Source organism: Diorhabda sublineata, chromosome 7, assembly GCF_026230105.1.
Source record: "Diorhabda sublineata isolate icDioSubl1.1 chromosome 7, icDioSubl1.1, whole genome shotgun sequence".
NCBI lineage: Eukaryota > Metazoa > Arthropoda > Insecta > Coleoptera > Chrysomelidae > Diorhabda > Diorhabda sublineata.
Genome location: NC_079480.1, coordinates 16,709,883 through 16,727,114, shown reverse-complemented (window position 1 = coordinate 16,727,114; position 17,232 = coordinate 16,709,883). Strand labels below are relative to the sequence as shown.

At 30.8% G+C, this 17,232-nt stretch overlaps 1 protein-coding gene across 1 annotated transcript; it reads right to left on the bottom strand.

Annotated features, from left to right (window-relative positions):
* Window positions 1–2,780: 2,780 nt before the first annotated feature.
* On the bottom strand, window positions 2,781–15,995 carry LOC130447075 (mitochondrial-processing peptidase subunit beta). Its single transcript, XM_056783733.1, has 8 exons — window positions 15,844–15,995; window positions 15,622–15,721; window positions 14,156–14,286; window positions 13,710–14,019; window positions 9,854–10,006; window positions 6,978–7,261; window positions 6,230–6,422; window positions 2,781–3,547 (listed from the first exon to the last, which is right to left on the bottom strand). Exons 1-8 carry the CDS (start codon window positions 15,907–15,909, stop codon window positions 3,345–3,347), a joined length of 1,440 nt encoding a protein of 479 aa, XP_056639711.1. The 5' UTR covers window positions 15,910–15,995; the 3' UTR covers window positions 2,781–3,344.
* Window positions 15,996–17,232: the final 1,237 nt, after the last annotated feature.

The following is a 17,232-nucleotide window of genomic DNA, read 5'->3' as shown; positions in this document are numbered from 1 at the left end:
CAACTGAATTAAAAGGCATAAGCTAAAACTCACAAAAGACAAAAACAAGCAAATCCATTTAACACGCTTACAACAAAAAAAAGGTAAACGCACAAAATGATAGAATTTCGACTAACTCGAAACCAAAAATTCACATGGACAATTTAAAAAGGCCTCTGCAAATTACCTATGATTTTCCTAATTAACCTTTATTCTTTTCAATTCAATTCAATTACTTGGAATCCTCGTATCCCTGTAAAATGAAATCACCCTAAAAATCCTAGATAACAATTTAATACATTATTACAACCTTAACACGCTTATTAACGAGTTAATTGCACTACCAAGAAATTTAGAAAAATATTAATTACTATTAAGAATAAAATATATTGCCATTTGGAAAAATTATAAAAATTGATAGTTATATTTCTAATAATACATATCACGAATACCTACAATTTTAACCAAAATTTCGATTACTATCATTGATGTGCAATAACAATAAGTAAGATGGATTAAAAACAGTAATTCCTAAATAACACTTAAAAAACCAGTTGTCACAACTTATTTATGAGCAAACCCTGTCTTAAAATTCTATCCGATGAATCAGTACTTCTGCAAGAGCATCGAACTACAATATATTCACCAAGAGGAATTCAACGCCCAATGTATGGACAATAATTATTTATTGTCCTCTTATTCTAATTGGAAGAACCTTAGTTAGCAAGAAACTTCATCCCCACTCCTGATGGGAACCATTTAAGATCTGTTAACCATAAATTAAGTTATACAACTTATTTTATGCTCTATTTACCTAATTTCTGTCTTATATTGATGTGACTGTGAAGAATCATAAATCTACCTACTTACTACTGTATTCGTTTTGTATTGTAAGATTTATTGAAGACTGACCGTCCACAATGTCGTACTTAAGCCGTTCAATGTGTCCCTTCCCATTAACTTACCAAATTACTTATTTTCTTAATGTGACGTGACGACCATAAATATAATTAATTATAACCTTTGTATATAATAGAATCAGTATTTAAGAGAGAATAAACTGGCATACAGGGCCAGATATAATAGTAATATCCAACGAGAACGGTAGTCAAATAATTTGAAAGCACTTTATTTATTTATATTTTATGTTAATAAATAGTTTTTCCAAAGATGTGATTGTATGTATGTTGATAAATAGTTTTTCCAAAGTTGTGATTTAAGTTATTTAACCAGTGGGTGTGTTTTAAACAGAGGGCAAAATTAACTATATTAGCAGAATTACTTTAAATCTAATAAAACTAGGTGAGTTTTCTATTTTTAAAAGACTGAAGAAAAAATCGCGGTTTGTAGACATTCTTTCTTGGTTTTAAAAGCTCAAATGATAAATTATGATATTAAAACGGGTAAACATAAGGTAAATAATTTTATTATAATATACTTGCCTACATAGAAATCAGCACACTGTAAATTTTCGACTTTAACTATTTTTTTAAAATTTATTCATCAGATAAAAAAAATATGCTGTTTGAAAAATGCAATCGCAATGTCGTTCCATCTCATGGAATTACTCAAAAGTATGCATAAGAAGAAATGAATTTGGTTTATTCTGCTTGTCTAAAGATTTTTATTGACTTCAAACATAATTTGAAGCTATTATCAACATAGTTACGTACATTGCCAAAGGTGGATACCACCTTTATTATTAAAACTGATAAAAATAAAACCTCAAATGTACCTCTGTAACCTGAAAAAATGAATATTGCCAATACTTTTTATGTTAATGTTTCAAAATAATGTAGTGCTCTACTGTTCTGGTTTTGTCAAAACTACATGGTAAATAAATAGTTTCAGCATATTGAATTTTTTGGTACTTTTGTATTATACAGGGAGATTCATGGGAGCCGGATGTTTTTAAAATAATGATAAAAAATTAAATGTTTACTTTAAAAAAGATTTATTGGTACAGAAACACTTATTGAATCATATCATTTGTTACTTACTCACGAAAAATTATGTTCAGTAAGTGATGTCCATTTGTACATTGTTGTAGCCTTCAACAGAAACTGGCCTCAATTCTTTGCAACATGTCTACATCAATCTGGGTGTCGTGTCGACGAATTGCGATCATTAGGTCCTCCAAAGTCCGAAGTTTATTGTTGTACACACGACTCATGAATAATATCAAATTTTCATTTTCTTCAAAAATGGTAAGCACTTGACAAAATTGTAATCGCTGCTGAGAATTTTGCTGCACGACGGTTATCTTGTAAGGATGGAAATTTAGGTCTGTACGCAGAATTCGTCTTACCGTACTTGTGCTCATTTGAAGTGCTGCTGAATGCCTCTGAATAGAGTGGCGTAGGCTTCTGACAAAGGCTTCCCTTACTCGTTCAATGTTCTCCGGAGTGCTAGCTTGTTCGAAGATGGTTTACCCGTCTCAATATTGTGTTACGAGAAGAGACGCGTGCATTACAATGGATATTAACTATTATTATTAACTGACTGCGTAAATCTCGCTGAACAACAGTTACAGATTCGTCATTTCGCACAAAACTGTCATATAAGCGTACAAGCGTTGGTTTAGCCTCCACGGCTCTATCTCAATGACTGAAATGTAAATGCTACGAACAAAGGAAACGCTAGATACCAGTCACGTGCCCCTACCACCATGAGCGCCCGTGTACAACCCACTTCAAAAACATCCGGTTCCCGTGAATGAACCTTGGTCACCCAATAAATAGTATAAGAATCTATAAAAGTAGCAGATTTACTTATGATGATGAAGAATAAAAGCAATAAACAAAACCTTAATATGTATTTAAATAAATATGAAACAATTTTCTTAACATAGAATTAAACAATATATTCTATAAATTAATATATTACAAGTTGATGTTTCATACATACTGAAAATATTGAAAATTATCAATTAATAAGAAGAGAAATGGTCAGAGTCAAACAAGAATAATCGACAAACATGAAGCGATTTTGTTTTTTATCAACTTAACATAGAATACCAGAGAATTTCAATGTAGAAGAATGTTTTTCACAGCTCAGTATTTTTGATGACATTTTGAGGTTTCAATGTATTGTAACAAGTTGAGAAAGAATAGAGTTCTGCAGATCCAAGATTATGTGCATTTTGTTTTATCAAGAATTAGAGAGAGGCATTAGAAATTTAAATGTGCTATGTGTTGTATCTATGATTTAAACAAATTCAGCTTTTAATCAGATATATTTTGAACATCTATAATAAAAGCATTTTTTATGTGATCAAGCTATGAGATATGCAAAACGTAGAAAACACAACTTCATTATAATACTTCAAAAATATCAATATTCTTGTTTGTTATAAAATTTCAAATCTAAACTCTGAGCCAGTACATTTGTGATCTAATAACGTTGTAATCGGGTAATTGTTCTACAGGTCCTACACCTGCTACTGCTGGACATCTATCGTAAATGTATTTATAACAAACATCTTTGACATTTTGTGCCGTTATACTGTTGATACGATGAGCTAATTCATGAGGTGGAAGTCTTCTGCCATAACAGAGTAATTGACGACCTGAAATAACAAAATTTTAATCTCTTATTTTGGGATGTTATAAGGTAAATGTTCAAATAAAGATTGTGCTTTAACTATCATATATTATCACACTTTTGACCGGCTTGAATGAGGTGACTTGATTGGATTATTCATCTGTACTTTATTAATAACATATTAGACTGTATATGGTGAACTGCTAATATCTTTCTGAAATTTTATGAGTTTACCAGTTCATTTCAGTTAAAACAGTTGTCTATAACATTCGGTAGCACTGCCTTTTTTTTATTGCACATTTAGTCTCTAGGATGGATTCCATTATTTAACCAATGAAACATTAAATGTCTAAAGGGATCCAATATTCAGTATTTGAATTGGTTTTTCAATATTTTGACAAATGGTACCCTTCACAAAAAATATTTTTAGAAAGACAGAAGATGAAAAATTTTTATAATTTGTCTGAGTAATCTCGTCGGAAGCTTTCTAAATCATAATTGGTACCAAATTCGCCTATTTCCAAAATTTTATAGCTCACTTTTTTAAATACAGTCGACTCTCGTTAATTCAAACCTACGATAATTCGAACCTCTCTATAATTCAAAGTTATCATTAGTTCCCTACAAAATCTCTTTATATTTCAAACTGAATCAATACATTTTTATGCACTTGGTGAATCGAATGAAAAAATCATTGCTATATAACAAAATGACGCGTTAATTCGAACTCATTGGCGTCCAACATTAGACAATTCAAATTTGCAGAGAGAAAGAGGCGGAAAGATTGTAAGTACATTTTGCGACAAGTTCAAACTTGTATAGACGTACACGAGCCTTTGTTTTTGTTACGATAGTTTGACTATTTGACACACCCTTCACGAAAGGGTTTGTTTAGTTATCATTCAGTTACTGTTACACTTTTGTTGGTATACAAATAAAAAGTTTGTCTTAATTATGAGCCATAGAAAGTATAAATGTTTGACAATCAACATTCCTCTGAGTATTCTCTCAACCATAAAAAAGCACAAGGTGAAAATTAAAGCTGCTCAAACTGCTGGAGTACAGAAAAGAGCTACTAAAGGTGAATTTCCTTGTCTGGAAGAGAGCCTGGTCATTTGGCTAAGACAGTGTAAAGGTCAAAAAGTGTATTAGTGGAAACTTGTTGAAGGACAAAGCAAAGAGTTCGCGTCTGCTCTAAGCATCAAAAACTTCAAGTGAAGAGTGGCTTACAAATTTTAAAAAGAGAAATGGAGTTGTTAAAAAAAAGTTTGTGGGGAAAGTGGAAGTGTTGATGATGCAGTGTGCTTAGATTGGTACGGTAAATTAAACACCTTGATTGAAAACAATGATGCCCTAGATATTTTTAATACTAATGAAACTGGCCTATTTTTCAACTGTTTACCGGAGAAGACGCTTACTTTTAAAGATGAAAAATGTCAACACTGAATAATTCGAAGTTTTATTTATTTTCTATTACATTTTGAACCATTTGAAAATATCAAACACTCAATAATTCGTTAAACATTTTAAGAGTCCTTCGAGTTTCGAATTCACGAGAGTCGACTGTAGCCCATTTTTCTCAGAACCCCCCAAAATTGGGGAGTTTATTAGTTACAACCATATATCTAAACTAAACGGTTTTGCAGACAGTTGGAAAACCAAAATGTCTGTGTTGTGATAAGATACTATTTATGCTTTTTCGAAAATTCGACAAAAAGTAAATGCTGGAGTGTCTGTTAACAAACAATATTTGCAAATAATTTGAGATTTAGCATCACATTTTCCATTAATTTTGCCTAATTCGCCCAATGACTTTTTATAAAAAATGTTTAATTTTCTCAATTTCGATTAATATGAATCTGCAAACATCATTCCTCATTGACGGTCACTTGCTTTTACATTTTAAACTGATGAAAATGAATACAGGCCATAATTATTTTTTTTAGTTTTTTTCTGCATCTACTAAGGGATTGTCTAAAGGATGCCAAGAGTGTAACTCTTATTATCTACGATGAATTGACTTTTTTATACTTTTCTAATGTGTTTTGTAATTGCAAAGGAGAGTATAATGAGTAGGTATTGGTGTATCTAAATGTAATTGTAATCTTCTTCACTAAATCCTGAATGCTGGAATGTCAAATATTAATACGGAAATTTTAGTTTCTACAAAAATCGTTTAATACTGATATATGTTGTAAGCACCTCAAGATAGCTAAAAAAAAACTAAAACCTCTTACGACATTTGATATTTTACATAAAATTATATTGAAATTCATCATATATTTTAAAATTGTAATAAAAAGCGGGGTATTCCATTACTACAGAAAATAGTAATAATATCTCCTTATGCAAAGAAAATTATAAACAATGTATTATTTCAATGATCACATTATCGTAGGGGTAAAATTAAGACTTGGATTCCAGATTGAGTTTCTGTCTATTAACATATAATCACAATTTTATTCTCTGAGAAAAGTTATTGTCTAAACAGTTTTTTTATCAAAACGTGGCTCAAATCATGAGTGTTGGTATAGTGGTAATAAATAGTGTGTTTAGATCAGAAATATCTACTTTTAGATTTGTATGGTTGGAAAATAAAGATAAATTATTTGTTAACATAAAATATTTATCTAAACTAAAATTGTGAAAAAGTAAAAAAATTATTATATCAATTGAAATTATTGTGTAATTGGAAATAAAAGCTTACCAATGTCTTCACAAACAGCACTTGTAGTATCAAGTTGTAGAAGTGTATTGGCAGTGAGTAGAGCTTTGGCTCGTTCGACTTCGTTCTCAGTTACTGAAGTACACAATCTCATAAATTCCTGTTGAATATTGAAAACCATATCTTCTATTTTCATAGGATCTGAGACGAAATACACACCCCATAAACCAGTATCCTTAAAAGAAAATCTCCCATAGTATTTTTCTATATTGATTCTATTTGAATAAAAAAGTTCAATTTCGTAACAATACCAAATCTTTCTAAATAAGCTATGAATACAAAATACTTTGAGGAGAACTTTGCCAAATTTTGAATAAAACTAATGAAAATATCATTGTAAATAACACACATGATTGAATGAAGGGCAAAATAACTGGTTTTATTCAGTTTAATTCAAATCCTTTTCCTTTTGAATTTTATTTTATCAAGTTAAATGTTCTAGCCTTCTCGCCATCTTTTTCTATTTCAAATTCTTCTGCTACTTTTTGTCTTTTTTTTTGGTATTGACACTTTCTGTCCTGTTAACTATTCTATTGATATTTTCTTCTTATTAACTTTGTATTATATATTCTTTCTCCCCTTGTTTTATTAATTTGACAGTTATTGTATCTGTTCCTGCTACTTCGTTATTTTTAACCATTGATTTAATGTTCTGTTATGTCATATGAATAGAAGTTGAGTTTGTATTTCAAATTATGCAATATGGTATTTAGTATATGATCATACTAACCTTGTAGCAAGTATTAAAACTTTGGTAGGAATGGCATAAATCACCTTCACCACTAGCCCTAGCTAAATTTGTAGCATTCTGTTTGGCTGATGCTTGAGATCTATCCCAAGCACCAAGTAGAGTTGATGCTACCATTAATGTTAAAGTATCTGGATCAGTCCAACCAGCACCTTCAACGGCAATAGCGATATGAGCTAATGGTAAGGAGTCGTCTCTAACACGAATTTCAGATCCAGTAAAACGACAAGGTGCGATTACTGGAACTTTGCCTGGATAATTGTTATCTGAAATGAAAAAAAAAAAAATAGAAATTCAAGTTGTACAAACATATTTAAATGGACAGATATATTTAGAGAATAAGATAGAAAGAGGATAAAAAGTTAATAAGGGAAATAGTACAAATGGAATGAAGCTAAACAAAAAGCAAAAGATAGAAAATATTTGAAGTTCGAAATGGCTTTTACGATATGAAATCTTCTTCGTCTTCGTTTTCAGTTCGATAAAATAGACTCAAAATATAAAATTTGAGATAACATTTTGGATAAGTTCCTTTAATATTTTATTCACAATGTTCAAATGTAACTGATTGTATAATATGCAATAATTGATTACTTATTAAATACATATGAATAAAAAACAAACATAAAAATAAAATATTATGGCTAAATATCTTATTCTATCAACAATAAATATCACAACCTCGATACCTAAGCACTAAATTAAAACTTTGGGTATTTGAATTTTGTTAAGTACACTTATCACAAATGTCCAAAATTGCCAATTTAATGTGAAGGCTTTTTATTGGATTGATATTCACCTCATTTGATCAAAAATGCATAAACACAAATATACATTAATGGAAAAATCATAAACTGTAACATATCATCACCTTAACATTGGTTTGTTCAATATCCACTTCAGCAATATTGCAGGAGTGGACTGTGAAATAAAACATGCAGACAATATAACTTTTTTAATTTTCAAACTGTCTATTATGGTATTGTAAAACTTTTAGCAGTTCCATACACTTTCAACATGTCGCTTACATCCTTAAGTTTTCTTACTGAAATTGTTTTCTCTTTTTTCAACATAGGCACCTGAATTACTGTCCTGTTTTGTTCTAAACTGGTGTCACTTGTATTGTCCTTTCCCCGTTTTGATGACTAAGGAGTTGTTTGTCTGTAACATCCTGAGAGAATCTGATTTTAAACATTATTTTCAATAATGTATCATACATTATTTGTTGGATTTTTCATTTTTTATTTCTAATACTTTTCTTAGAACGAATGTTCATTTTTATTCTAATAAGTCCTAGAGAACTATTAATACATATCAATGTTCTTTATATTTCTCTCGATCACTGAATTGATAGCATCAACATCTTGCAGATTACAATGTCCTGGCTCAGAAAACTTTTGCTCTATATGTTCTAGATTGCTATCCGTATTTCAAATGCAATGCATTTGAACTAAACTCCTAATGTTATTTTTATTTTGTGCGACACAACTGTTTGACCACAAAATAACTTCTTTCTGATTTGCCAAATCTTAAGTCAATACCTCCAAAATATGTACTACTACACTTGAAATTGCATTAGAATCCCGCCCTGTTAGGAATTCATGCCATATGCAATGTTCATTATGTTGAATCTGTTGGTCTGCAGAAGGGCTTAGCATTTGTCACAAATATCTTTCTTCTGGTGAAAAGACGAAATTGAATTCATTATTGAATACTTTACTGTAAATAGCATGAGTAACAGGATTATTGTGTTTGGTTAGGTTAGGTTTTTTTGGAATTAGCAAGACAATTGTGAGAATCCATAGTTGGGAACGATTTGATGTGATTTCGTACTTCATCTAATTTTTCTGTAAGAGTGACGTGTATTAAAACATTTTGTTTCCTGCTTTTTTCTTTCTTAGTACGCTTTCAAACCGGTTCATCTTTCCAATTTCCAAAATTGATTGTGAATAGTTCTTCTATCTTCTTCGATAAGTCTCTCAAAGCATTTAATACTACAACAGGGTCTACACGTTTCACTTTTGACTTCTATTTTTTTCATTACCTTTCCTTTAATGTTGGTGTACTTTTCTCTATGTTGTCTTTGTTCTTTCTAACATTATATTTCCTATTCTGACGATTTTTTTTTTCTTTTTTTGGTAGGTGTCTTTCTGACATATTCTGTTATTTATACTGAGAGCTTTGTGCTCGTTGAGTCAGATTCTTCTTGTGAACTTTTTATGTTTTCTTGCACATTTTTAGTCTCAACCGTCGAGGAGCTATTATCAAATAATATGGTATCCACGTCCTTATTTTCATTTTTGGTGTGTTCTAGTGGAAATATTATTACATCATTTGCATAAGAAATTTATAAGGATTTTAGTTGGCTACCACAAATACATCTTTTGAAAGGCTTAAAGGCTCTTCAGAAGGTAGGTAGGTACATCGAAAAGAGTTCTCTTGGTGGTGGTTTGTTGCTTGATTATTATTGGCATTTTACTCAAACTTCTATGCTTTCAATAATCCTAAAATTGTAAATAATAACATTTAGAATAGCTGAAGAAACCAAAAAGATTATAGGACTTACCGCTTTATATTGTTATCTTCAATATTAGCCATGTGTTCGTCTTGTAATTTATATCTGTTTAAATATTGTCTTAAATTGACGTGTAAATAATATATTTGATGGATATCTAATACTTTAGCTTTGGTGTAAAGCTTATCAATGGGATACTTGTTATTCTTGTTCTGGAGTAATTACAAAAATTTATTTTGCGAAACTTGTAGTGCCTTATAGTTTGTTAATTTTAATTGAAATATAACAATTTCAATTTATTGTTAACGGAAAATAATATATTGTAAAATCTGTAGATACATACTTAAAGAACCAAAACTAGCCTCTGCAAGTTGTAGTAGGTCCTGGTGACTAACTCCTCCTGCTCCAGCAACAACAATTCTGCTTGCTTTGTAGTGATTGTCTAAATAATTTCTAAGGTCCGTCGCATTGATTGTTCGGATGTTAGCTGTTGGACCTACACAAATATTTGTGTAAAACATTATTTTTGCCAATAATTAAATGTAATTATTAAAAATTTCATTAAGTTGTATTATCTACTCGAACAACATAAATGTAACAATCGCAGTAAAATTCATGCATATTTTTGCATAGAAAAAACTAATAATTTCTCTAAATAATTGGATGAAAAAATGTAATATAATAAAAAATCCGTGTTGCCAGATTATGTTGAACAACGTAAACAGCACCTAAACTAATAAAAAATTAAGAATCCGATTATTGCATAATTATGGTATATATAAATAATTCAAATCGATAATTTTTTATTTCCGGTATTTCAACACTTAAATTCTCACAATTTAAAATGGAAAATCTTTATATGGTTGAGCTATATTGTATTTGGAGATTGATCTAGTAATTTATAATGTCAAATAACTGATATTAAAATCTTATTACTATGTATAAATTGGTCCAACTTAAAAGATAGGATAGTTTGTACCTCGATTATTTATTTCAATATATTTGTATTTAATTCGTATAAGTTCCCAACAAAAGATGCTGTAATTTAATTTAACTCTATATTAATCTAGAATTTGAAATTTTGTTGGATGATTACTGGAGAGCATGTTTATATAGAATAGCTGCAATGTTGCAAAATAGTTCAATTCACTTGAAACATTTAATGTAACTAAGCAAAATTTGAAAGGTAACAATAAACTTATCAATGAAACTGTTTTACTACTGTCTGGTAACATTAAGTCATTCACATTTCTTAATAAGATTCAAGCATGTTTAAAATAATATTTTCTATGAGGAAGTGTTAATTGACTTCAAATATGCAATTGCAAAATCTATATTTTATAAAAAATCATAGTCATAAGAAACGGTGAAGTAGAACTTCATTTAAATACATGATACACCAAATTTCCATACAATTTCTGCACTATTGTTGAGATAAAAAGTGAAGTAATCAATAGTGTCCTTTAGGTCATATTGAATAATTACATAGGTCATAATTGACTCACTAATCATGTTTTTCTAGATACAACAGCTGTTACCCAGTGATACACTGATTTTTAGCAACTGGATTTTTAAATTCTCTGGATATTCCAGGAATCCACAACACATTTTTCGTTTGAGGATTGAGTCAGATTATTCTTCATTATAATTTGTAAGAAACAATTTTGATAAGAAATTTTACAGCAAAAATTATACTGTTCCAGGTGTTGTAGTCACTATGCCAAACATTAAATGTCTCCCGAACAAGTATGGAAAAATCATGGAATGTATTCATCTCATATGCATAATTCAGGGTGCCATATATACTGTGACCCAAAGGATTTGTAGTGCACTAATTAGCAATAAGAACATTATAAAAGTGTATTAATTTGAAGCAATTGATAAAACAAAATCAATGTTATCTACCTCATGCTTAACATTTAATTTTTACATATTCATAATTTACTTAGTACTTATAAGTCATTGAAAATAAATTATACATCCCCCAACAAAACTAATGCATATGTTACTTAATTATTTACTAACTCTAGACTTCTTTCACTGACTAAATTTGTTAGTGCCCAATAATTTTACCAGAAATAAAGTTATTTAAAAGTTATGTAAAAGTACCCAGTGACACAGTGACTTTGCACCCCTGACACATGCTCTTATTAGTGGTAGCAGACAATTTCCATTTCTGGTTATCTCTTTGATTTAAGCAAACACATTTCTCAGGTGTTGATGTGCTCTCAAAGAAGTCTCAAAGAAGAGACTAAATGCTGATTTTTCATTTATCCTCTTGTGTATAAGTAGGTAGTCATTGTCTGCAAAATTCGAGATTAAAGTAGATATTCCACAAGTTTGTCACGTTCAAATCATGTCCACTAATATTCTACATACAACTGAAAAAGAATATAATTGTCGAGGCATTTATACACCATACATGGATAATTGTTAAAAGGTTAGTTTAAGCTGTAGAATAGAAAGAGCCAGAAAAAGCCTGGAAATATTTCGAAAACTGCTGTTGGCTCTCTTGTAAACTTTGATAGATATCCTAGCAGTTCTACCTGTTATTTTTGCCAGAATGCTGAAAACCTACTTCAAAAACAGTAAATCTGAGAGTAGGCTTAATTGGCTGGCTTCACTTTCCATCCACAAGGACATTATTGTTAGTGACAAGGAAATTCTTGATAAATATAAATACACCAAGAAACCTGGAATTTTCTCTGTTAATATTGTGGATATAGGTCAATATAGTAAATCAATTCCATTATTAAATATGTATCCAATGTATGTTAATTTTTTTATGTACAATTTTTGTAAACTATCAGATTTGCTTCATTCAAACTACTAAACAATAGTAAAATAATCTAGTTGTAATCCACCCACTGAAATCCACATTAACAACTGGCATAAATCATCAAGTGCAAAGTGTTTCAAAAGAAAGTTCACCTTTGTACTGCTTACTGCGTGGGGAATTTAGTTGCTAAGGAGCGTTCTTGGGAGCGGACCATGCGTCGTGTATAGTTGACTGATTGGAAAATTGGTCAATAAGTTTAAGGAGACTGGATAAACCAAAATCCGAGCGTCCAACATCTTCTAGAATAGTAGAAAAGGTAGCTAGTGTTACTCTCTCTGTTTGTGACAAGCATGACTTGTGTATTCGGAAGGGTGCTGTTGCTTTAAACATGCATAGATCATTATTATTTCGCATTTTACACAAAGATTTGAGGCTGCAACAATTGAAACCTCAGGAAGCTGATCAAAGGCTTGACTTTGTAAACCAGATGCATGAACACTTTCCAATATTTACCAATATCTTGTTTTGGAATAAACTCTTAATCAACTTAATTGATACGTCAACAATCAAAATTGCCACTACTGGAGTGCAACCAGTGCAAAACACAAACATCAGAAACCCCTAAATTCACTTAAAGTGACCGTATGGGCTACAATGTCAGCGCGAGGAATTATAGGCCCTTATTTTTTTTAAAATGATAAGGGAGGCACAATTACAGTGAATTTAGAGAGTTGGATGACATCTTCCTGCCTGAACTGCAAAACTTTTATGGTTATAACCAAAGAATAAGGTTTCAGCAGGGCTGAACAACTTCACACACATTCAATAGATCTCTGCCACGAGTTCTTGAAATTTTGATCTTTAGGAGAGGTGACATACGTTATCATCCACGCAGTCTCGATTTAACACCTATCAATATTTTCCTGTGGAGTTATGTCAAATCTAAAGTTTACCCAAACAATCCGACTTCACTGGCACAATTAAAAGAAAATAGGCAATTTTAGTGCTTAATTAAATGAATGCCGTGAGCACAAAAGTTTCAATTTAGACAATATTATATTTTACAAATAAATTCCATAGCAATGTGATTTAATAAGTAACAAACATTTTTCAATAAACTCCTTATTTATCCCAAAATTGTTTTTTTAATGTCAATTTTCTTTTGACACCTGTATATCTACTTTCTTACTCAAAGAACATAATATTGGTCTTGGCACCAACCTAGTACACCCCTCAAAATGTTATATTTTCCACTGAAATATGATAAGTTTGCCAGGGAATGAATTTAATTTTATTGATTTGTGCCTAATTTTATCTTTGAAATACTTCACCATTTCAAATTTTGATGTTAAAAACATTTCATTCTCAATTCTGCATATTTCGAAATTGATGGAAGAATAAATTTTATTTAAATTATTACCTAAAATTGTGTTAGCAAGAGGTGTTCCTTGATAAGCAGTAGCATGCAAGTGATCAAATACAACTTCTTGCAAATTGGATTCAACCTCTTGCATTTCTCGAAGAATAACGCCTCTTTCTCGTTCAATTTCAGATTCTCCCAATTTGGCATTCTGAATTATATCTGCCAAAATTTCAATAGCTTTTGGTACATCTTTGCTCAAACACTTAGAATAGTAAACTGTCTGTTCTCTGCTGGTATACGCATTCAATTGGGCACCTAAATCTTCAATTTCAATTTCTAATTGACTTTGGCTTCGTTTACTTGTACCCTAAAATGAAAATAGCTATTGTAGTTGCAGATTAAACTTGATTTACACAAAGTGAGGCAATAATTATAAATTACAAGAAACATTTTCTACAGGAGTGTTAACTTTTTGAAAAATATTCTATAGAGTATGAATTTACCTTAAATGCCATGTGTTCCATAAAATGAGCAACTCCATTATTCTTATCATCTTCATATCTACTTCCAGCATCAATCCAAACACCTACAGTGGCAGTTTGTGATCCCCAATCTTCAGTTGCCACTCTAATTCCTAAAGATGAAAGTATTTTAAACAGTTGTAAACAATAAGTAATGTGTAATCTATCGTCATTCTTTCTGAGAAGTAGCATAACTCGAAAAAATTACATTTTTCATGTTCATAACCAAACTAGACAGAAAAAAAATTAAGTGCATCGTTCTAGATAAAAAGTGTAACTATGAAAAATTTTCCCACTCGAGAGAAAATGATTTAGTTAATAGGCATATCTCAAATGGTTCTAGAATATTTGAGAAGGCACGTAAGTCGCTTAGTCCTGTACATTTCCTTATCCTCAATCCAGGTGAGTTATTTTCCTTTTTTTGTTACATTTCCTTCAGATTTTGTGTCAATTTCTTAATATCTTAACTTCCCCATAACATCAGAATGTGAAAAATACATTATTACTAAATATTATTAGCTTTAGGTCTCCTTATGTATGTAAGTGCATGGATTTTGTGGCGATTTTAACTGCAATATGAAATACACCTCAATTAGACCAGGAAACAAAGATGGAGACCCAACTATCAACAACATCAAAAGCGTACAACTCTACAATCCAAGTGGAGAAATAAAGTTAAATTTTGACGACGAATTTGTGGACCTCCCAGAAAAACGTGGAATGGAAAAAAAGGATGAGCCATTATTAAATTAATTTATTTCATCGAATGATAAACCAATTAACATTAGCCTCGAAAAATATAATCATTTGTAGCAGTTGAAGGCTGTTATTCCAGCTAATATGCGTTCTTTTTATGATGATCTTTCCCATAAGTAGAGCTTATAGCTTTTCACTCCAATGAATACCTCCTAAGCCATTGCCTACCTTGTCTTTTAACTTTTTTTATGTGATCAATTTGTGCCTTTATTATTTATACATAACATAATAATTTTTCAAGTGTTTTACCTTCTCTAGTCGATCAAAATTTTTGATAAAGTTATATAAGATTTTGTATTATTAAAAATTAGTTATTTCTTGAAATCTGTTCCCAATCTATTGATAATTATTATGACAAAATCTATATTAGTAGGTAAATAATTATTTCTCAATTTATAATAACATTAATATGAATAGTAATTATTAAAATACATCTTTTGAGTAGCAACCTTTGAGTTACGCCACTTTCAGGAACAATGACATTTTTTTCTTCAAATGTGGAGATCCAATAAAACTTCAAATTTGGACAAAACATGAATTGTACTAAATAAATATGAAATGTGACTGCTTATATTAAATAAAAATTGTGTAGACGATATATGATAAAAATTGCAAGAAAAGGAATACATATTACTCTGATTTCAGATGACAATGACATAACACATAACCTTAACGATCTAAATTTTTCTTACCATTTGGTAATGTACTAACTTTCGTAGGTGGAACGTTAAGAACAACAGTTTGTGATTCTGGCTGACTGGCGGCTCCTCTAATTATATTTTTGCTATAAGCCTGAAAAAATGTACATTTTATTTGTCAAATTTGATTACGTAATAAATGTTGAACCTCAAAATTCAGTTTTTATAATTAAAGTACATTATTAAATATGAATAAAAACAACTGTAGGTACTTACGTTGAGTACATTTTCATATTTGGGTAATTTTGCAAAAGATCGTGAAAATTTTAAGATCGAAGCCATGTTGACAGTTTTTGAATGCAGTCAGGTTCACCACAACACTAATTACTAAAGTAAAATAAATGTGATTACTTGAGGCATTTTTTAGTATACTGTTCATATAGGAGTATTACATATATGGTCGTGACAGTTATATCATTCTATTTTCATATTACATGCTTACACATTTCATTACAGTGTACATATAGAAAACGTTTCTCAGTGTATTCTGATGGGTCATTCTTGCTTACAAATTTTGCGCTCTCAGATATAAACATTTTTTGCAACCATTTCTGTAGTATATTTATATAATGTTTTATCCACTGCACCCTTGTAAATATTTCTCAGTTTTAAAAGGTTGTCTCGAAGAAATTTTTTTTTTATTCTCTACTAGTATCAAGGGCGTCGCCAATGGCCCTTGAGATCAAATGTAGTTAGGCGCCAAGCGATCAAAGTCCTAAGGCCCTGCGAGCAATTGACTTGCTTACCTGTTAATAAATTCCACATCGCATGACAAAGTTCAAGAAATCTTTATCGGATTCATTGAGCTAAAAGATTTGGATCAGAAATCGATTGCACATAGCATAGATGAGTTTTTGACAAAAGAAGATCTAAATATAAATAAATGCGTTGGTTTTGGTGGTTGTTCAACAATGTCAGGAGAAGACGGAGGGGTACAAGCGATCTTACGCAAAAAGAACACCAAAGCCCTCTACTTTCATTGCTCGTCCCACAAACTGAATCTAGTTATCAATGATCTAAATTCACTTCCTGAAATTAGAAATACCACGGGAGCCACCAATACTATAAACTTTTTTCGGGAATCAGTTTTTTGAGGAGGAAGTTAATACCTAATATTTCCAGACTTTGCGAGACAAGATGGAGTGAGAAACGTGGACTCTCACACCGCAGACATCTTGTATTTTTTCCGAACATTCCTACTACCTGGTCATTTCCGTTATAGTATATCTCGACACTGTTTCAGAGAACATCAGTTGTGAGTTTGAAGTGCAACGATGATATAGTGTTAATTCTATAAATAAATGCGGACTGAGAGTCCGCCGCCAGCAACAAATAAAGATTTTGAAACTTGTTATTTTTAACTTCATGAAAGGTAAGACGCCGATTTTCACATTTGTACGAACAAAAACAGGACAGACTAAACAAATTAATGCTAGAGTGTTTGAGCGAAGATGATGCAGACGAAATAAATAAGGACTTGCAAGATGACGATAATGTGGAAGAACAATTTGAGAATTCCGACACTGAACAAGAAATTTCAGATGATGAAGTGGAAACAATGGAAATAAGTAAGGAAGAATATCATACACAGATACCTTTTTTCAC

What these genes read in the sequence shown, in the direction of transcription:
- LOC130447075 (XM_056783733.1), bottom strand. Translation starts at nt 15,909, where the DNA reads ATGGCTTCGATCTTAAAATTTTCACGATCTTTTGCAAAATTACCCAAA. An exon ending in TGGAACACATGGCATTTAAG is followed by an intron (nt 14,020 to 14,155) that starts GTAAATTCATAC and finishes TTTTCATTTTAG; the next exon opens with GGTACAAGTAAACGAAGCCA. An exon ending in GGCTAGTTTTGGTTCTTTAA is followed by an intron (nt 7,262 to 9,853) that starts GTATGTATCTAC and finishes TTTTCATTTCAG; the next exon opens with ATAACAATTATCCAGGCAAA.